Source organism: Moschus berezovskii, chromosome 20 (assembly GCF_049115385.1).
Source record: "Moschus berezovskii isolate FMDL1 chromosome 20, NW_MosBer_1.0, whole genome shotgun sequence".
NCBI lineage: Eukaryota > Metazoa > Chordata > Mammalia > Artiodactyla > Moschidae > Moschus > Moschus berezovskii.
In genome coordinates, this window is record NC_142479.1 from 44,160,899 (window position 1) to 44,183,154 (window position 22,256).

The following is a 22,256-nucleotide window of genomic DNA, read 5'->3' on the forward strand; positions in this document are numbered from 1 at the left end:
TCGTCGGGAGTCTGCAAACCAAACTAGCAGGCTTGCCATGCCCACTGCTCTGCTCTGCCAAGAAGGGAGAGTGATGCCTGAGGGTGGAGGGGAGGGGATCCCAGACTCTTTCCTTCCTTCCTCCCACCTGTGGCTTCAGGGCACCTCCCTCTGCTGCTCCTTCACCCCATTAGCAGCGGCAGAGGCCACATGCAGCTTTCCTAACACCTGAAGCTCCCACTTGGTCGGGTGGGCATTGAGACCAGAGCACTGGTAGAGTGGCAGTTCCTCTTGATTTCCCGAACTTGTCCCGTCCCCCAGGCACAGAGGCAGGAGAGCTTCCGGAAGCTGCTACCTGGGTGACACCTTAAGAGTTCTTTTCTCGCCCTTTCTATGACCTAGGTAACAACTCTGTATGCATTCATCTCTACGTTAAATTATACTGGTATGATTTCCATCTCTGACCTGACTTGACTCAAGTGGCATTGCCATGAAGTCACGGGCAAAGGAAAGGTCAACTTTACTAAGCCTCCAGAGAGGGCAAGTGAAGCCACTGCTTATCATCACATTGTGGCCCTGAACATACAAACACACACACACACACACACACAGAGCCCTGAGGCCATGAGCAGAGCTTCCCCGGCCCTCCACACACACAGACACATATACACCCTCTCCCCCCCACCACAGGAGCCCTGAGGCCATGAGCAGAGCCTCCCCTGCCCTGCTCCAGGGAGCCCAGCTCCCTAAGGACCTGAGCATCCACCTTTTCCCGGAACCCCTTTCTAAGCAGGAGGCCTCCCTCAAGCAAGAAGCAAATGAGAGCTGTCTCGTCACCACCTATTCTACTGGTGAATTAATATGTCTTCATTTCTCCATTTAGGAGTGGAATGGCTGAGTCATGTGACAGCCCCTTAACTTTCTGAAAACCTGCCAGACTGGTTTTCAGACAGCTCCACCATTTTCCATTTCCATCCGTGGCATACTAGGCTTCCAGTTTCCCCACACGCTCACTTCGGCGTTATCTCTTATCTGTACTTTTGACTGGAGCCACCTCAGGGAGCATGAAGTGATATCTAAAGGAGATTTTAAGTCATATTTCTCTTACTGCTAATGATGTACACCATCTTCTCGCCTACTTACTGGCCACTTGTATATTTTCTTTGGAAAAACTCTATTCATATCCTTTGCCTATCCCTAGGCTTTGAAATCTATTTTGCTTTTAGAAAGACAGCTCTGTGTCAACTGAGTGTATCCTGCGTTTTAGGTTAGGATTTTGTCTACTGAAAGCTCGGTCGTACTAAGTTCATCAAGGCTTTGAAAGAGCATCTACTCAGATGACCCATCGGCCACCTACAACCTTATCACTGAAGACAGAGAAACTACCCTCCTAGACCAAGTTACCTATTTCTCTCTCCTCTTTCAGAAACTGAATCTCTTTCCTTCAGTGCACCGTTACTTGCAGAAATCCAACACCAAAACCAGACGAAGGGAGAGCTGCTGACCACTGCCCTCCTAACCAGGGCACAGATGCTTAGTTCTTAGCCGTGGCAGGCTTCCGGATGGCTACCTACTGCAGAGACATCACTTAGTTCTCTCAACCATCTTAAAGAATATATATTCTTAGGATCTGCGTCGTGCAGCGACAAAGCCGAGGTTGAGGGGACTTGGGCCATTTGCTTAACAGGTCGGAAGGCCAGAAGGTGCAGCCAGGGATAAAGAGGTCACTCCAGAGCCCGAAATCTTAAACTCTGCACGCACCTTCCTCATCCCGAGATGCTCAGACGATTCCTCGGGGTGGCTCGGGGTCCAGGAGCCCGAGTTCATCGTTCCCCGCCTTAACGGCGACTATGGTAACGCTGTAACTGACGGTGCGGGAAGGTGGAAGCACTGTCCCCAGAACCATTTCCTCCTGGCAGTCCAGAAGGACCAGAAGGTAACTGCAAGCGGCCCGCGAGCTGCCCCGGGTCGGACAAGCCCAGCCCAGCACCAGGCCCCTAGGGTCCCGCCACGGATGCCGGCCTCGGGGCAGGAGGCGGGGGCTCGCCGTCGCGCGCAGCCTTCCCTCGGAAGCCTCTGCTACCCCCGGGTACCTCGCGGCCCCGCGAATGCACCTCAGATCCCGGCCCCTCTGCCCAGGGCGCTCCGCTCTGCCCTGCGGCCTCCCTAACCCGGGCCGCAGCTCTTCGCTTTCGCCTCGCGCCCGCCGGAAGTGACGAACCGGAAGCGTCGCTCTTCCCACGGGGGGGCGGGGAAGGAAGATGGCGGCGCCCAGCAGCCGGTGAGGAGAGAGGACACGGGGCTCCCGGGGGCGGCTGGACTCCTGCGTGATGGCCGCATCCCCGCACACTCTCTCCTCACGCCTCCTGACAGGTACTGCACCCCACCTCGGGCACGGATTTGGGGGAATTCTCTTCTCGTTGCCACGTGCTACACCGTGGTTCCGCCTGTCTGCAACCTTGGGAGCCCTTGGCGAGGTCGGCTGGGGCATCGGTGAAAGAAGTGACCTTCGGGGCGGCCTGAAGTGAAGGGACCTCGGAGCTAGGGCCTAGTCTTGCATTGGGGCTCCGGTGGCCCGACACCGCGTCCATCTCCTAGCCCCCGGAGGTGGGTAGGGGACGCGATGTCTGGTGCTTCTTTCAGTTTTCAGAGGCTGGAGGCTCAGGAGAGAGGAACCTGGGGGCTCCCCGAGCCTTTTGCCTTCTCAGGGTCTTAGGTTCTAGCGATGTGTAAGTTACTCGTACGCTGCGCTTGTAAGGACCTGGCAAGTGCTTTGCTTCAAGGCCGCCCCCCTCCCACCTCCCCCAACCCGGAAGCCTTGTTCCAATATAAAGGGTCATGATGACAGTAATAAAGACGGTGATCACCTCTGACTACGGGCCATAACCATCCCCCGCCCCCCAGGCTTTTGTCTTTCTACCATTAGCGTGGTCCCTAATAAATCCCACCAGGCCAAGGACCTGTCACAATTATACGTTTAAATGTAGATGTGCTTTCTTGCCCTTTGGCTGGGTCTCAGCTCAAATGTTTTCTGTTAAGAGAGGCCTGAGCACACTGCCTAGGTAAAACTCCCGCCCCTCTCTTATCACATCACCCTGTTTCCTTCATCATGGTTAGAACAGCCTTTGATTGCTTCCTTATAACCGATTTACTGTGTTTCTCTCAACTGCAAGATTGAATCTTGTAAAGGCTGGGACGGTTTCTCTCTGGTTCATCTCTGTGTCCCCAGTGCCCGAAACAATACCTGGTGTGCATTGTTGGTGCTGAGTAATTATTTATGAATGAATGAAATTTATCCTGATGGAGACATTAAAGAGGAGGTTGGACATTGTTTTGTCCCCAGTAGTTTAGGGTGATAACTTATGTGTGAGAAATGTGTCATTGGTTGTCCATATTGAAGATGGACTCCCTTTGGAAATCCCAGAAACTTTTTTATTGCCTGAGCCATGGGACTTGTGCGGCCTTAGTTGCCCAACCAGGGATCAAACTCAGGCCCATGGCAGTAAAAGAATGGAGTCCTAAACACTGGACCTTCAGGGAGTTCCTATCTGACAATGTTGATCACAATTACTGTGAAATTCCTTTCTTTTCTTTTCTCCTAATATTGTTATTCTGTGTGTCTCATTTGGCTGTGTGATCTCAGGGCTTATCAACTGTATTTTCTGGAACTGAGTTTACTCCTCTATAAACTGAGGCTGTTCAGCTAGATGATCTCAAAGGTCTCTTCTGGTTCAAAGGATGCGAGGAGGGAGAGAAGTGGGAGTGTGTATAGATGATGAAAACAAGATTGGCCGAGATTTGAGCGTTGTTGAACCTGGGCGATCAGTAATGGGGGCTCATTGGATTCTTCTGCCGTTGCATATGATTGGAATTTTCCACAATGAAGCATTTTGTTTGAAGGGTCTGTGGTTCTTTTTGAATTTGTTACCTTCTCCCATCCCTGACTGTAAGTGTTTGATTCTGACCTTAGACACTCATTGGTAGAGAGCTCATCCTTTCTTAGGGCTGGAATTATCTCCTCTGTAGGGAGGTTTTTTCCAGCATGCATTGTTCAAGATGGGGTGCTTTTCTGCTTTCATTTCTGTATTTTCAGCTTCCTATAGGAAAGATCTACCTCACTACTCAGAATTTCCCAGTTCAGGAATTGGGCTGCTTATGGTTCAAATGGTTTGTTGCTGGATCTGTCTTTTTGATGCTGGTATTGGAGGAATTAATAGGCAGCTTGGCTTCCTGAACCAAAAGATCTGCTATTGAGTGGTCTGTGCAGCCTGCTATGATACACTTGGAAGATCTACTGTAAGTGCTTGGTATAGAAGCAGCATGGTGGGAAGCAGGCAGAAAGGTACACTGGGACTATATCAGGTGTCTGCATGCCCACCTGGGATGGTCATGCCCGACTGTTCTTCAAAAGGTTAGTGTTTTATAGCCATAGAAAACTTTCAGAACCTTTCATTTCATATCTGTGCACTTCATTTTTAAAGCCCTACAATCTTGACTCTGTTGATGGTGAATATTGGATATGATCATTTGTGTCCAGATTTTTAATGCATTTGTTATAAGCCATGTGTACCTTCAAACCTATATTTCTTTACACAGGGCCAAAATGTCTTTAAATTTCTGGACACTGATTGTTTTGACTAAATGAAGTATTTTCATCATTTAAAAGTGCTGTTTCCAAGCTGGTTTTGTTTCCATAAAGTCTCATTTTTAGTCCACATAATCTTGAGAGATATTTTCCAAGATGGTTCTTTCCCTCCCAGGAACATACATTTCTCATTTGGACCAGTGGAACTCACAACTGGTTTTGAAATTAAGGCGTAGAACGATAAAACTTGGTGTCTTCTCTACATAACGTTTTAATATTGAAATCCTGTTATCCCAAAGAACAATGTCAAGGCAAGAAAGGAAAAATACATACCATCTAAAAAGAAGATAGACTATGAGAGGACTAAATTCAAAGGAAATTTCAATCAGTGGACTGATTTCAACACTACCATTCCTTCCCGCACACATATACAGACACCACATATTCGTGGATGTGGAAAATAAGCATGTCGTATTTACCTGAGGGCTGAGGATATGATTTCAGTGAAGAGGGGAGTTATCTCCAGTCTACGATAACTGCTGTGGTTACCATGGAGTGATGATAGCTCTCCTTCCTCCTGTCCAGGTGAGCGATGTGCGCGACCCAGTCATCAGCCCTCATCTCATTCATCTATGGAAGACAGTCTGCTAGGTGTTGTAGCAGAGGTCAGGACAGAGTCCCTGCTTTCAGTGAACTAAAGAAAAAATGATGTAGAAACAATCTGCATTAAGAAGTGCTACAAAAAAGAGTGTAAAATGATAGAGTACTTGAAAGAAACTTGGACATTTGACAGACAGAGTGGAGACAGGATGTTGCAAGCGAGGAGATGCATAATCAAAGATGAACAAACTGAAATCGTGGGGGTGGGACAGTGAGTCACACATACATGTTTGGGCAAATGATGTGTATTCTGGGCTTCAGGAAGAAACCCTCTGGCTCTGTGGGACTGGGATTGGAGAGGAAAGGAGTTCACCAAAGTCAGGACGCGTGGTTTGCATCCCACAGCTCTACGGTATCCAAGTGTGAGATGATAAGGGTCTGTATCTCTCAGTGGCAGGGAAAGAAGTGGACAGATCTGACCAGTGTTTCCGATTTGACTGGAGAATGGTTATTAGGTGATGAAGGAAGAGTTCAAGGTGGTCTTGGAATCTCCAGTAGGCGATGGTTGTATCTGCAGTAGAGGACAGAGTAGAGATAAGGGTGAGACTAAAGTGTTCTGAGAGACATATTACAAGCCATCCACGTGGAGATCCTCAGCAGATGGAAACAGGCCTAGCAACTCTAGAAATGGCTTGAAGATTAAAAATTACCCTAGGGTTTCAGGAACGGAGAAGTGATGGGTAGCTGAGAACCAGGAGTCCTCAGGGTCATGGAAGCCACAGGAGAAAAGATTTGAAAGAAGCGGGGCAGGGGTGGGGGGTTGTCTGTGCTGTGTTCGTGTTGGAGGCTTTCCCAGGATGGGGTTTTACACAGAAGCATTGGGTTTCTTGATATTTGAGAGAAGGTTTAGAGACGAATGACTAAAAGCCACATTTGGATACACCAATAATAGCTTTTTCCTAACTAGCTTGATAGAGTCACACTTTAGTGAGAGTGATTTCCTCTGTCTTTTAGTTGGCTTACCCAATATCGCCAAAATATTAATCTGAAATTTATCTTCCGGTTTACTCTTTATTTCCTGGAGGAGGAAATGGCAATCTGCTCCAATATTCTTGCCTGGAGAATCCCGTGGACAGAGAAGCCTGGCAAGCTACAGTTCATGGGGTCGCAAAGAGTTGGACATGACTGAGTGACTACACTGTCACTTTTAATGATTCTGAGATGAACAAGTTCCCTAACTCTGCTGGAGAATTGCACTAGGACAGTGAGCAGGGCCGATCGATAACCGTTTATTCATGAGTCTGGATCAGATCGTTTCAGAGTTCTGACCCATCGCACACACACTGCCCACTGTGGTGCTGGCTCTGCTTCTGGGTAGGTCCAGTCATCGCTTGGTGAGCCATAATGGCCGTTTTAATTTTTTTCCTCTTTCTTTGATAGGCTGGGGAGGAGGATGCATCTGGTATCTAGAAAGAAGAGCCACGCGGGAGTCACCTCGTAGGTTCCTGCATCTTCTCAGGAATGTCAATCAGCAGTGGGTCACATTTCAACACTTTAACTTCCTCCGGCGCATGGTAGGTTCAGAAGACCATGCTCACTGGGCTATCTGCCTTTACTTTCCCTGTACAAGGGGATTTCAGAAATTCCTGTTGTCAGAAGAGCTGCAACAAGTACTCTTTGAAAAGACTTTTGTTTCCTGCCCTCTTAAGTTTTTCCACAATTTTAACTCCTTGTTTTGATTATGCTTAACTGAAACCATAATAACTCTGGTGTCTTGAGTTTTAAAGTATGATCTCGACCTTATTGATTAAGTCTGGAGAAAGATGGAAAGCTGCTGGCATGTTTTGAGCAGGCCACAGTTAGGAAAAGTTGAACTGTTATAATTCATCTTTTTAAATTCTTTAAAGTTCTGTGAATACGTCAGTAATACAGAAATGATTGCTTTAAGAGTAGGACCTCCCTGTTATCTTACATCAGCAGTAAGATTCAAACACGCACTTCTGAACATATTCAGACAGATTGAGTTCTTGTGATTTTCTGGGCATTTTACGGTGGGCGTTCATAATATAGCTCCGTCTGTTTGTAGACCTTGGACCAGGTTGACTCCATGTTGTCGTCAGTATGGTAGCTTAGATTTGCCACTTTCTCAAATCATAAAGTATTGTAGAATGAAGAAACCACAGCTAAAAACTCATAATTTCAGTGCAAGCATGAAAGAATAGCAAATTCATAATCTGAAGTCCTATTGGACATTTCTCTCATCTTTTTTTTTTTTTAGCCTTACAATGTCCATTTTAGCTTTTAAAAGCTTTTAACTTAATAAAACTCCTTTTGATGATAGATTTTAGTTTCCAGTAATAATCAGACTTGTAAAATTGGGAATGGAGGATAATGGATATTTAGAAGAGAAACTCAAATACATGGGGTGCTTTTTTTTTTTTTATGTAAACAGGACTCTCAATTCATTCCTGAGTTTGTAACTCCTTCCTCAGACAAGTGTATGTCATTTCAAGCCTTCGCAATGAAATTGGAAAACGTCACTTAGCTAGTTATCAGGAAAGGGCTTCAGTTCTAGGAGCATCTGTAACTAACTAGTTTTCTATTCTTGGCTCTGTCAGATTGTTTCCAAGCCTTGGTTTCCTCATTTGAAAATTAAAGTGAGAGACACTAGTAATGGTCTGTCTTCTTTCACAGTTTTTGAGAAGAACGAATGAGATGTGTCTCCTATAAACTCTAAGGATATATGTTGTTTAAAACTGTAAAGTGCCTCATGGATGTTAGCCACAGTTGCTCCTTTTTGCTAGTTAAGTATCAGAGGTTGTCTGAGTCTTCAGCCCAATTCTGTCCACACACCCACTGTCCTGATGGTACTGAGCCCTGGGTTGTGGCCCCCTTGGAGCCTCTCTCTGCACTGCTCGCTGGGCAACAAGGAGAATCAGCAGGTAGACTTGGGCTCTTGAGTCTAGAAAACTTTACACTGTATTTGGAATGTTAAACCTGCAACTTCTGAGTCTGTGTCGGGGGAAATCCTGGGGGCGATGAATAAGAAATCAATTTATCTTTCTTTCAGGGAACTTAAACCACTAGGATTTTTTCTAATCATAGAATCTGAAAACCAGTTAATTGTCCTCTCCATATCTTAGGAGAGTGACCCCCACGCAAGACACTCTAATAGGAGTTATTTCAGCGAGTATTTATAAAGATGCAGGAAAATCTTTTTAAGTACTGCAGAAGCCGGATTGGTGTAAAGTATTACTGAATGGCCACTTTAGAGCATTTGGGGTCGCAGTTTCCTAAGTTATGTTTACCTTTTTTTTTTTTTTAATTCAGTATGTCACACAACTAAACAGAAGCCTCAAGCAGCAAATAAAACCGAAGCCAGAACCAGCAGAATCTCCTTTCCTTGAAAAAACTTCTTTGGATGAGACCAAAACCGAAATATGCGAGATGAGACCTCTTGTACCCCCCAGCCTGTCTCTGTCCAGAAAGCCAAGTGAAAAAGCATTGATGGAACTAGAACCCACCTCAGTAATTGAGGGCTCCAGAGCTCTGGGGAAAGAGACGAAAGAAGAGAAGCAGTGGAAAGAGATGAAGCTGCGTGCGGATGATTTGCCAGGAATTCTGGCCCGGCTGTCCAAAATCAAACTCACAGGTACTTTGGGATTTTTTTTTTTTTGTCTCGTCAGTCTTGAAACTATTCTTTTAGTTAAACAAACTACTAATTTTATTACTACCCCCAAAGGAAAACTTTAAACTGCAGGTCCTCTTATAGTATTTATTCCTCTCTTCAGCTTAATTGGGATTTGAAATCAAAATTTTGGAATTTTGTTTATGCAGAATTGTAAATAGCATTACCCTGAACATATTGTGGGCTTCCTTGGTGGCTCAGTGGTAGAGAATATGCCTGCCAGTGCAGGAAACCTGGTTCGATCCCTGGATGCAGTGGATCCCCTGAAGAAGGGAATGGCAACCCACTCCCAGCATTCTTTCCTGGAGAATTCCTGTGGACAGAGAAGCCTGGTGGGCTACAGTTCATGGGGTCGCAGAAAAGTCAGACACAACTGGGAGACTAAACAACAACAAAACATTGTACTAAAAAGAGTCTCTTTTACTTGCAGTTAAACGGAATGTCTGTCCTGCTTGTTTTGCATCCCGATTCAGTTCTGAAACCAGGAAGGGCTTCATTGCTGGGCTTGATGTGCCATGAGCCCACAGGCACTGGGACCCAGCTCACTGCTGTGGTTGCTTCTCATAGGGCCTCTGGGATTGTCCCACGTACCCAGGGATGTAGATTGCTTCTCTGCAAAGAGGTTTGGTACCAGATGTTTTTGCTGAAGCCTAGCAGACTGCAGCAAATTTTATTGTATCTGCTTGAGTATTAACCCATGAGTCATGTCGTTGGGTTGTTACAGCCACCCTGGGAGTCTGGCCGAGCTTTATCGTCACCTCATCTCACAGCTCAGCCTCAAAATGGTTTATTCTGTGCTAATCCTGTTAGAAGGCATGTTCTGGCCCACCCTGAAGACTGAAGGCCTGGTCTCTCCTTTCCTTCTTGGATAAGAATGGTGGTGGTTCAATTGCTCAGTCGTCTCTGACTCTTTGCAACCCCATGGACTACAGCCCACCAGGCTCCTCTGTCCATGGGATTTCCCAGGCAGGAATACTGGAGTGGGTTGCCGTTTCCCTTTTCCAGGGGCTCTTCCCGATCCAGGGATCAGACCTGCGTCTCCTGCATTGCAGGGGATTCTTCGCCACCAGAGCCACCAGAGAAGCCCTTGGATGAGAATAAGGTGAAGAGTACAGGTGGGGAATGGGTGGATAATATAGTAACATTGCGTATTCTTCGAGGACAGAAAGTGGTCAGTAATGTTAACTGAGGCAGAATTGGGAAAGGCACAGATGAGATGGAGCATTTTCGGAGTATAGAAAATCAGGGAAAGAGTAGTGCTTGTTTGTTTTTCGAGAGAGTTGAGCCTGAAATTCAGGGTAGAAGGAAGTGAAGAGATGATTTCTTTCCTCAGCCACCAAGCTCACCTTAAATCTTTTTTGGGGGAGTGACATAGACATAGGAATTTGACAAAGGAGCTGGGGAATCACAGGAAGACTTGCACAGGGTAATATCTGTGTGTCTCACGATGGCTGAGCAGTCCTCACATTCCTGCAGAAGTTATCTTGTGTCACGTACACAAACAGTGTGCGAATCATGTGTTGACATGTTAAGAATGACCCCAGATACGATCGTAAGGATGTCACCCCCAAGATGAGACCTCTCTGTCTGCAGGTGTCGGAAGCGAGTTCCCCCAGTAGCGGGACCATCTTTCTCTGTGTGCACTGCAGTATCTCCCTCCCACCCGGCACATTACTTCTCGTATCACCCCACTTCTGTCAGTAATACCAGCATTCTTCACTTCTCCCAGACGAGAAACCCTGGAGTCAGTCTTAATTCTTTGCTCTCCATTGAGAGCGTCATCTCCAGTCTCGCCTCCTTTGTTAGCCCTGCGAAGTTCCGCACCCACTCTCCGCGGGCTGAGGTCAGGAACCCCTGAGGCATTTGGTCCTAACCCTGTCTGTCCCATCTTCCTGCCGCACTGACTTTCCTTTTCTCATCTACTTGTAACCCACTCAAGAGTACCTTCCCTTCACGGTGCCTCCTGCCTGGACTCTGCCCGAGTTTACAGGAATGTGGTAACCTGGAATGATTAAGCTCCTCCCCAGAAACAGGCTTTTTCCCTTTCCCCTGTCCCCCGTTCCCACCCCTGTCCTAGCAGCTGGGCATGTCCCTCCTCCCTACTTTGGAGACCAGTCTGCCCCCATATCCAGTCTGCTCCATCCTCCTGCCTCCTTGGAGACCAGTCTGCCCCCATATCCAGTCAGATCCTTTCAAGGGTTTTCCCTTAGTCCTGCTGTGGCCTGCTCTTGGCAGTCAATAAATAAAGAACATCAGCATTTCATCCATCATATGCATGAAAATATTTCTGTCACGTTTTGCTTTTTCTGTGTATGATGTTTACTTGGTGATGTTTTGTTCTGTTTTATTTTGCCCGATTGGAATTGTTAACTTTCATGTATTAAGCCTTACTAGTTTTTTTAATGCTTAGAAATATTTTCACCACCCTGAGGTTTTTTTTTTTTCAGGCACTTCTGTATTTTTACTATATTCTTTAAGGTTTGCAGACCATGTCGAAGGTATTTCACTATAAGGTGTAGGGGTGACTGAGAAAACTGGTGATAGCACTGTTGAGCAAGGCTTTCCTCTTTTTGTAAATAAAGTTTTATTGGCACGTTGGAGAAGGCAATGGCACCCCACTCCAGTACTCTTGCCTGGAAAATCCCATGGACGGAGGAGCCAGGTGGGCTGCAGTCCATGGGGTCACTAAGAATCGGACACGACTGAGCGACTTCACTTTCACTTTTCACTTTCATGCACTGGAGAAGGAAATGGCAACCCACTCCAGTGTTCTTGCCTGGAGAATCCAAGGGACTGGGAGCCTGGTGGGCTGCCGTCTATGGGGTCACACAGAATTGGACACGACTGAAGCGACCTTAGCAGCATCAGCAGCAGCCATAGCTATTGGTTCTGTGCTCATGGCACACTACCTCGGCAGACCTGAGTCATTGCCTCAGAAAAGTCATGGCCTGGAAAGTGAGTGTAGTGACCTCTGGGCCAGAGTCCCTGCTCTCAAGTCATTGCTCTTACTAGTTCAGTGACCTTGAGCAAGTTCCATACCTCTGTGCCTCAGACATATCTGTTTACCCATCTGAAAAGTGGGATTAGTAATGATAACTTACTTCCTAGGGGTGTACTGAGTGTTGAATGACATCTGGAAACTGCACAGAAGTGACCATGTTAAAACCTATACACTCGTTTCTTCAGTTCAGTTCATTCGCTCAGTCGTGTCCGACTCTTTGCGACCCCATGAATCAGAATCATAGCACGCCAGGCCTCCCTGTCCATCACCAACTCCTGGAGTTCACTCAAACTCATGTCCATCGAGTCGGTGATGCCATCCAGCCATCTTGTTCTCTGTCGTCCCCTTCTCCTCCTGCCCCCAATCCTTCCCAGCATCAGACTCTTTTCCAGTGAGTCAACTCGTCGCATGAGGTGGCCAAAGTATTGGAGTTTCAGCTTTAGCATCAGTCCTTCCAATGAACACCCAGGACTGATCTCCTTTAGAATGGACTGGTTGGATCTCCTTGCAGTCCAAGGGACTCTCAAGAGTCTTCTGCAGCACCACAGTTCAAAAGCATCAATTCGGTGATCAGCTTTCTTCACAGTCCAACTCTCACATCCATACATGACCACTGGAAAAACCGTATCTTGACTAGATGGACCTTTGTTGGCAAAGTAATGTCTCTGCTTTTTAATATGCTATCTAGGTTGGTCATAACTTTTCTTCCAAGGAGTAAGCGTCTTTTAATTTCATGGCGGCAATCAGCATCCGCAGTGATTTTGGAGCCCAGAAAAATAAAGTCTGACCCTGTGTCCACTGTTTCCCCATCTATTTCCCATGACAAAAAATAAATTCATCACCCGGTGCTGTAACTTGCAGGCCCTTGAGTTTGCTGCCCTGCCCTTGGAGAACTTCCAGCCCTCTGCTTGGAAGACTGGATGAATGATTGTGTTGAGACTAAGAATGGCAGTACTGAAGGGAGGAGGACCAGGTGTGAGGGGAGGGCAGTACTGGACACACGGAATCGGAGTTGCCCAGGGAGCACTAGCTCTGAAGGACGGGACCCCCGGGCTGGAAGAGCATGGGGTCTTCAGCATAGGGTTGACTTGAAGCCATGGTGGCAAGCAGGTCAGGTGTAAAGTGGCCAGAGCAGAAAGCCGAGGACAAGACTTTGGGGCCAGTCCACTTTTAAGGACTGGGCAGAATGTGTAATGGGGCCTGCAAGGGAATATGTGGTCAGAGGAAGGGAAACAGGGGAGGGCTTCATCACGGAAAGGGCCCATAAAGGAAGCGATCAACACTTAAATGCTAGAGGTCTCCTAAGAAGCCTGGCCATGAAGTTGTTTTATCTGGCAGTTAGGAAGTCAGCATTGACAGGCTGCTAAATCAGGAACTAATTATCAGTGTTTCTTCTTCTTCGAGTCTCAAATGAGGTACTTTTGAATATTTAATTTAGAGTGACGTCTTAAAGTTTGTTTTCATAATGCTTAGTTCTTTAAGGGTATACGGGAAAGGGTGATAGTTGCTTTAGGATCAGTTTGGGGGGTTAGCGGGGAGCATCTTCCTTCCTTTCGTGTCAGCTGTTGTATTGCTTTTTCTGTTCTGTACCTTTAGAGTGTTGTGTATCCAAGCAGGGCTTCATCCTTAAAACATGGTCTGAAATCTCCAACCATGACTAAATCGCTCTTTTAGCGGCAATTTAGGGTGTATGTAGGGTGTGCGTTGACTCATCAGTTTGCTGAGAAGCACGCATGGCACATGTGTGTGTTCCCATGGCCCTTCCTGAACACCATCCCTAGGGGTCAGATCCCAGAGCCCCGGAACAGGACCCAGAGCTCTGCACCTTGGCACGGGTGCATGATCACATGCAGGTGGTCCTGGGCCACCCTTCGAGAAAGCGAGGGAGGCACCGTGCTGGCAGAGGGCCGGCCCAGACCCCCGTGGTCTGGCGGGTGTGGGGGGCTCGCCCCCTCCTTCCCGTGAGAGCCTGAGCAACCCTGGCCACGACTGGCATGGGAGCAGCTGTGGGGGGCGGGGGGAGGTCTGGACCACACAGGAGAGGTGTGCACGGGCGAGATGCACACGTGGGCCAGGGAGCAACCTCCCCTGCAGCCACAGATGGAAAAGTCCCGGCAGTAAACGTCTCTCGTATCATTTTATATATTCCCTGCCCCCGGTTTCTGGATGAGCTAATTGAATTCAAGTCATTTCCTTCTGCTTATTCCATTTAAAGAGGCAACACCCTTCGAGTGACCCCAACTCTCTTATTTGACCTCTTATCTCCCTATTTATTTTATGACTTGAATCCATACATGTCTTGGAGTCAGAAGGATTTCTTTTTTTTTTTTTAAAGAAAATCCCTGGTGTTTATCAATTGGTTTCTTTTGGACTCTTTGCATCTTGGGCAATTCATTTATAGCTCTTGATAGCCAAGGCAGAAAGAGCTGGGAGCCTGTGATCACTTTGATAGAACTTGCCTTTCTTCCTTCGCCTCGTTCGTGTATAGCTGTAACACACGGAGGATGATAAGCGGTAGACTAAGGAAGAGCCACGTAGTGACCGTGTGTCCCATTCATTTGTAGGACAGCAGAGTAGCAGCAGGATGGGGCTTTTGCATTTATACCAGGATCTGGGCCAAAGTCTGCAAGAGCTAATGCCATTTAAAGATTTTTTTTTTCTATGAAAGGAAGTAAGACTGAGTTTATAAAGAAGTTATAGTGTGTCTCCCTTGAGTTTTTCTTGCCAGCCGAGCTATTTACAATATGTTTTTGGAGTTTGTTGCAAGGACCACACTGGGGTGAAGAAATTTTATTTGGATTAGGATCATAAGACACTTTGGTGACTCAACCGAGTTAACACTTAATATGGGTCAATAAAAAGCAAAAATTTTTTCCTGAATAATGTCTGTGCTGAAAAGCTGCAGCACGTTTTTTTTTCTGAGACCAGAACACTAAAATTGTTTATTGAAGCTAATAGATCAGTCTGCTGACAGAACTGATGTGAACTGCAGCCTACCAGTTTTTGGACTTCTTTCTCCAGAACGTAGAATGCTGCTTTTTATTAAAAGGAAAAAAATAAAAACCCCAACAATAGAGGATGCAGTTTTATTTTAGGTTGCTTATAGTTTTTAAAGGTCAACATACTATAATTATCAGCTCTCAGATACCGCATAAAGGATTTTTCACATTTTCCTAAAAATATTGTGTTATAGTTTCTTAAATTTTAATATATATTTTGAAATAATTACCTTAATATTTATATGCTTGATAAATGTTAAAGCAGTATTTTCATTATTGAGTTTTATTTTTAGAACAGATAGAAAATACAGAGAAGCCAAAATGGGAAGGATGGGACTCTCCTTATAATTCTAAATATAATCATCCAAGTGATACCTGTTTTGATGATTTTGGTGTAGTCTAGAATGTTTTTCTGGGGCTTCCCAGGTGGTTCAGGAGACCTGGGTTCGATCCCTGGGTCGGAAAAATCTCCTGGAGAAGGGAATGGCTACCCAGTCCAGTATTCTTGCGTGGAGAATCAATCCCATGGACAGAGGAATCTGGTGGGCCACAGTCCATGGGGTCTCAAAGAGTCGGATACAACTAAACGACTAACACGCACACACAGAATATTTTTCTATACATGCCATTCAAATACTTTTGCTTTTTAAATGAAAATAAGATCATAATGTAAATGTTTTCTACAGTTCAAAAAAAAATCCTAATTCTGTGAATATCTTTTTGTGCCCCTGTTTTTGGTGGCCTTTTCTTTTAATAAGTGGTGTTTTGTGAAGAAGCGCATGAGAACGCCCCCCCTGTGTGACGTGGCATCCCTGGGTGCCTCTTTTGCGCTTTCAGCTCGAGGACGGAGACTCTCAGTCTGCTTCTGGTAAAACATTCCTGTGGCCTGAAGGAGATGCAGAGGGAGCTACCAGCAAGGGAACTTCTGCTCTAAAGAGGTTTTTCCAGTGTGGTTTTGAAACCACCGTGCCAGCACCCTGCTTTCCAAGTCTGGTTTCTCTCATGGTCTGCCTCCACTCTCAGCACACAGGGTGTCTGTGCTCAGCGTTTTCTCCAGCACCCCTGGCAGGCATGCCCGCTGTGGGGGGCCGTGTGGGTGGGGGCCTGCCCGTCGGGTTGAGGTCGTTCGCGTCACCTCTGCCTCGTCTCGGTGAGAACAACATCAAGGAGGGCTCTGCATCCTCTCTGCTCCAGCCCCTTCTCTCACCTTTCCAGGCGGCGCAGCTGCCCCAGTGCAGTCCTGCTGTTGCATAAAGTGGGTCCAGGTCACCACGGTTCACCCTGGCCTCTGCTCCTCACTCCTCACCCTCCACAGCAGCCAGAAAGACAGCGTCCCCTCAGATAGCCTTTGTCCCCCTCCCAGACAGCATTAGTGGTAAAGAACCCACCTGTCAATGCAGGAGGCATAAGAGACTCAGGTTCAATCCCTGGGTCAGGAAGATCCCCTGGCGAAGGGCATGGCAACCCACTCCAGTGTCCTTGTCTGGAGAATCCCATGGACAGAGGAACCCGCTGGCCTACAGTCCATAGGGTCACAAAGAGTCAGACGCAACTGAAGCAGCTCAGCACACACACAGGTCCATTTTCTCACCACTTGGTCATTTTCTGTTGTTCAAACAGTGAAGGGCACAAGTCACCCCTCAGCATCTGTCTTCTGCTTCATCTCATCCGCACTGCATTTAACAAACATTTCTTGAGGGTTTTAGTATTCACTCTTTACCTAATTTATTGCTGATGTAGGTTTTTCTCTAATTTTCATTTTTATTCCATCATTTCAGTTGGTTTCTGGTGGGAGTGGGCCATGCAGATGTTTCAGCCCGTGTTCCAAGTTAGATTAAAACGATTTTTATCTGGGCTATTCTGTTTTCTGATGATGTCACTGCTTGAAATACAGTTTGAGATTCTTTCCCAGCTGAGCTCCCAGAGAAAGAGCCCAAGATTAATTGGATTGATTTTAAGTATGAGATGGGTGGTAGATGCTAGAGGAATGTAGAGCTAAATTTCATGAAATGATAACCATTCTCAAAAATGTATTGACAACTTTTATGAAGAGAAGGAGAAAAAGCTATGAGTTGAGAATGGGCTCAGCTGCATGTAACTGAAAACTTGAAGAACAGTGACTTAAGCAGATGAAGGGTTTATATACTCTCTTGTATCAAGGAGTCTGAGATTAGGAGTCGAGAGCTAGTGCTCAGGGATTTTTTTAACATAGTTGGCCCCTGCTCTTTGCTCTGTTATCATTAGCTTCTGGCTTTTATCCTCAAGACCACAAGGTGGCTGCCACTCCCCCATCATCATGTTGTATTCCAGGCAGAAAGAATGAAGAAAGGGGATGATATGGAAAGGCAGAAACCTCCTTAACAAGACTTAGCTTTTTTAGGGAATTCGCTGGTGGCCAATGGCTAGGATTCTGTGCTTTCACTGCCAAGGGTGCGGGTTCAGTCCCTGGTCCAGGAGTTAAGATCAAGCAAGCCGGGGCAGGCTTTTTACTTGGGAGGGGAAGGTTTTGATAGGAATATCTCCTTACGTTTCATTGTCCAGGGCTGTACAGCAAGCATGGCTTCTCTAGCTAAAAGGGACGGGGTAAAGAATACCTCTATCATTTAAAAAAAGAGCATCTAAGTCCAGCCTGGTCAAAGCTGTCTGTAGCCAGCTTCCCTATGTCCTCACAGCGCCCACCAGGCTGTCTTTTTATGCATCACGTCCCCTCCCAGGAAGAGGATGCGGGCTGCCCGGCTTTCCACCTCCAGTTTTCCAAAGACAGTAGAACCACACCTCTAGATCTGCTGTGGGACCACACCACACATGCGGTTCCCATGCAGCATGTTTAAATAAAGCTACTTTGCCTTCTCGACATATACTTCCCCAGGGATGGTTATGGGTGTGTGCCTGTCTGTCGGCAGTCTTCCCCTGCTGTCTTGATCATCGGGTACATGTTTGAGACTCCTCCTGTGTGCTGGGGAATTGTCTGCACTGGACTGTGCCATGGAGGAAGACCAGCTGACCCAAGACTACACTGAATAGTTCAGGTTCATGGTGAAACTTCAGCAGAACAAAGAAGCGAGCCAGGCGGCCCCTCTTTCACTCCTTTGTTACACTTAGAAGTCACTGAGGGCCTGTCATCCTGTTAAGTTGTCTTCTTTGCCCCGGATTCCATTATCCTCCTGGAGAACTCCACTCCCTTTAGTGGTTCTGAATCGCCACGTGTGGTCTGAGCTACTTGGAGTGCTTGTTAAAATGCAGATTCCTGTGCCTCGTCTCCATAAACTCTTTCATGCTAGGTCTGGGATGGGGCCTAGGAATCTGTATTTTAAAGAAGGGCCCTGGTTGGCATGGTCCCCAGAACCTACTCTGAGAAACTATTATCCAAAGAACTCACTCAACACCCTCTCCACCACCTCGGCTTCATTCTCGTCAAAGCACCTTGCTTCCCATTTCAAACAAAAATAGCGCTTTGGTTTTCATCAAGTGGGAACTCTTGGTTTATCTGGATTCTCACAGGTCGTTGCCTTCTCTCCTCTGCCTGACTCTTCTCCCTGCCCCACCTCCTATCAGCAGCCAGCTGCATCACTCTGGACCGGGGAGTTCTCTTAGGTGCTGCACACACGCAGGCCTCCCCGCTCCCTAGTGGCTGTATTAACTGCATCTCTGGAGGGGACTGGACGATGGCTCCCCAGCCCTGCAGGTGCCTGATTATCATTCTGGGGTGTCCTCGAGGGCTTAGTTTCTAGTTCAAAGTGAAATGTGGTAGCATCTCACTTATTAAGGTTAAGGAATGAGAACTTACAGAAGTGAATTTAAAAGAGTGCTACCAGGTTATCTCTTTAAGTGCTTAAAAAGTTTTTGCACAGTAGCATTATTTTTTTATATCTTAAGCAGGGGATGGTAAATTTGGAGGTTAAGAATGAAAAGAGGCGTGCTAACATAGCAGTGTTTTGTGGAAACACAAGGCACGTTTTTTCTGTATTCACATGGGTGGTGCTCTCTGCAGAGGAGGTGGGCAGGCCGGCTGGTGCTCCCTCACCCCATGGCCCTGTGTCACTGTTTGTTCTGCCTCTTGCACTCACACCTAACCCTCCTCCCCACTCCCAGGCTAGCTTCTGCTCATCCTTCATCTTCACCTTCGACCTCCGTTTGAGCAGGTGTCTAGGTCGGGAGCCCTTATCTGTCACAGCGTCCGTGACTTCACCCTCTGACGTGCTTTCGCGCTGTGTTGTTGTGCCTGTTGGCTTGTCTGAATCTCCACCAGCCTGTGGGCACCATGAGGCAGGGACCACATTCATCTCCTTGGCCTGTTGCCTGCCCAGGGCCTCACTCCTGCCCTGCACATAATAGATACTCAAAAAATAGAAGCTGATGGGGGGAAAAAAGCTGTAATGAACTCTCTTGTGAAAATTTGTAGAATTTAAAACAGCTTAGCCTTTAAGGACAAGTAGTCATTTTCCTGTGATGTAATAGTTGAATGTTTTGTTGTTGTTCAGTCGCTAAGTTGTGTCCAGCTCTCTGCGACCCCATGGACCATGGCACGCCAGGCTTCCCTGCCCTTCACCATCTCCCAAAGTTTGCTCAAATTCATGTCCACTGAGTTGGTGATGCCATCCAACCATCTCATCCTCTTATCGCCCCCTTCTCCTCCTGCCCTCAGTCTTTCCCAGCATCAGGGTCTTTTGCAATGAGTTGGCTCTTCGCTTCAGGTGGCCAAAGTGTTGGAGCTTCAGCTTCAGCGTCAGCCCTTCCAATGAATATTTAATGGCAGCTGTAAAGTATCATACCTGCAACCGGTGACCACTGTGTTTCATATTTCTGTCTGCTTTTCACCTTGTCACCCTCACCTGTTGTCATTGATATGAAACTGAGAAAAATCTTCATTATTCTAGTAAAAACTGCTCAACTAACAGTTTCTTCTTGCCAAACTGATTTTTCAAAAGGACTGTTTTTACTTCTTAAAAGCTTAATAAGCATCAGTTTTATGGAAACTTTTTTTAGTTAATTACAAAGATCATAAAGTGTTGGTTACTGAGTGTACTGAAAAGAAATGTTTTTTTGTTGAAAAGGAAAACTAAAAATAGGATGACAAAGTATGGAGAAACTTCGATGGTTCACGGAAAAAATGTGATTGAAAGAACAATCTTAGGGTCTCACTCAGTGTTGCCTAATTGACTTGGATGCAAACAGCTCTTCTGGATGTGTTTCTTTATACAGACCTGGTGGCTGTTTCATTTCCCTCTTCTGTATGCCGTGGATGCAAACCAAGTGTTTCCTGGGGAATTTCGTGGGGACTGAATTGAGTGCTTCATTTTAATAATAGTGATGCTCAGTAAATTTGAAGTTAGGAGTTTCAATTTGGTCCTGCATTTTTAAGACCACCTCTGGTCACCGAGTATGAAAAAAATAAAGAGGAAAACTGGAAGGCCCTGCAAGTTCCTAGTTTTGCAGCTGTGTTATTAAAAATCTCCATTGGAAGTCTTTTATCTTTTAACCCGACGTGGTCATGGTTTGTAGTCAGTTACTCTCTGATTGATTGTGTTTAATGTAGCTGAGGAAAAAAGTACTGTCTCTCATCAATTAACTTTTCATCTGAACGAAACAATAAGCATAAGAATTACCACCTTCCTCCATACATGTGTGGGTAACAGAATTGTCAGAAGGTTCACGGAACGCAGCCAAGCCGTGAAGCCTATGAGACTCACTTAAATTAGAAATTGAGCCATTTGAAGCTTACGGTGTTAACAGAAATGAAAAGAGAGGAAGAAGTCATAAGTACAGCTATCAAGTAAAAAATACATGTTCGTTTGAAAATCAGAAAAGACCTAATTCCCACCTTTTAATTAAGTTGTATAGTTTTGAACTTTGAGATCCGTTAACGAAAACATTCCATTGCTTGGAGCCACCAGTGAACAAAGCCACACACAAATTCATTAACTGTCTGTTCTCTGGCTGCTTTGTACATAAAAGAGATTTAAAGAGAATACACCTCAGGTCTGTAGGATTTGGGTTATAATATTGCATAGTCATTGCTCTCAAAGGATAATGAGATATAATAGATCACAAGGATAATTTGAAATCTATAGAGTATCTCAAACTCTCATTTAGTCAGCCGTTTCCATCTTTCAAGCAAATCTTTTATCAGAGTTGATAATTATCTGAATTGGTTTATTGGAGTTTTGCTTTTCACTCTAATTCTTTTTGAGGCCAGGGCTGAAAACCAGCGAGGCAGTGAAAGAGAGAGATGAAGCAGAATGCAGAGGACCAGTTTTTTAATATCATCTTTACAGTTACTTTTAATGGACAATCTCAGAAAAGAGATAAAGTTCTTTTTAATGGATGATCTCAGAAGGTGTCTGCGCACCTTCATTATACTTGTGTTCAGAGACCAGCAGTTCTCAAAGTATTGAGCCTTTATCAAAAAAAAAAAATCATTCTTGATTAAGCCACTGCTTCAAGAAAACATCTTGCGTACTGGAAAAGGGAAAACCTTTCAGCGGTTGCTTGCAGCTCCGGAAGCAGACCGTGAGCTGGAGCTGGGGCGCCAGGACCCATGGAGCTGCCCTCTGGAGGGACGGAGCCCCCTAGGTGCAGAAGCAGGGGCATGCCTGGTGGGTGGGGCAAGGGGAACTCCTCCCCTCAGCATGGACTCCCTGCTCGGGGATATGTGGCCATTCCCCTTAGGATCTCTGCTGCAGGAGCATCATGGCTCATGTGCAAGGATGTCCTGAAAGCACAGCTGGCCTGCTGGTGGTGATGTAATCAGCTGGGTGGTGTGTATGTGTGTGTGTTTGCTCAGGTGGCTCAGTGGTAAAGAACCTGCCTGCCAATGCAGGAGAAGCAGGTTCGATCCCTGGTTCGGGAAGATCACTTGGAGAAGAGAATAGCAACTCACTCCAGTATTGCCTGGAAAATCCCATGGACAGAGGAGCCTGGCGGGCTACAGCCCGTGGGGTCACAAAGTGTTGGACACTACCGACCAGCTGAGCACAGCTGGTCTTCCCTTTCTTCAGTGGAATTTTATTCTGAAAATGCCTTTCTTTGCAGGACTTGTTACAGTATAATCCATATAGCAGAGAGCCCTATATCATTTGTAACTTGCATGACCCTTGGTCAGGCTGAGGGTTGAGTTCATCGCCCTTGGCTGACTCCTGGATCTCCACGTATAAAATCGGACATGCTACCCACCAGTGCTTGCCTTGCTACTTATTTTAGAGCAGGCCTCTCTAAAGTTTGTTAGTCGTGTATTTTATCAGTAAAAAAATTTTAAGTGCATGTGTGTGTGTTTATAAAATATTTATGCTCTTGTACATAAATGCCATGACATGTCTTAGAGTAATTAACATTAAGTAGAATATTTTCATTGCACCTAGGTTCAATATTGGAGAAGGAAATGGTAACCCACTCCAGTATTCTTAC

The 22,256-nt window shown here is 46.1% G+C and overlaps 1 protein-coding gene across 1 annotated transcript in view; it reads left to right on the forward strand.

Moving 5' to 3' along the window:
* The first annotated feature begins 2,218 nt into the window (after positions 1–2,218).
* Positions 2,219–22,256, forward strand: part of COX10 (cytochrome c oxidase assembly factor heme A:farnesyltransferase COX10) — a 109,667-nt gene continuing 89,629 nt past the window's right edge. The window contains exons 1-3 of the mRNA XM_055407319.2: positions 2,219–2,352; positions 6,605–6,738; positions 8,495–8,816. Coding sequence (XP_055263294.2) covers positions 2,310–2,352; positions 6,605–6,738; positions 8,495–8,816 — 499 coding nt within the window. The 5' untranslated portion in view covers positions 2,219–2,309. The remainder of the gene's footprint in view (positions 2,353–6,604; positions 6,739–8,494; positions 8,817–22,256) is intronic.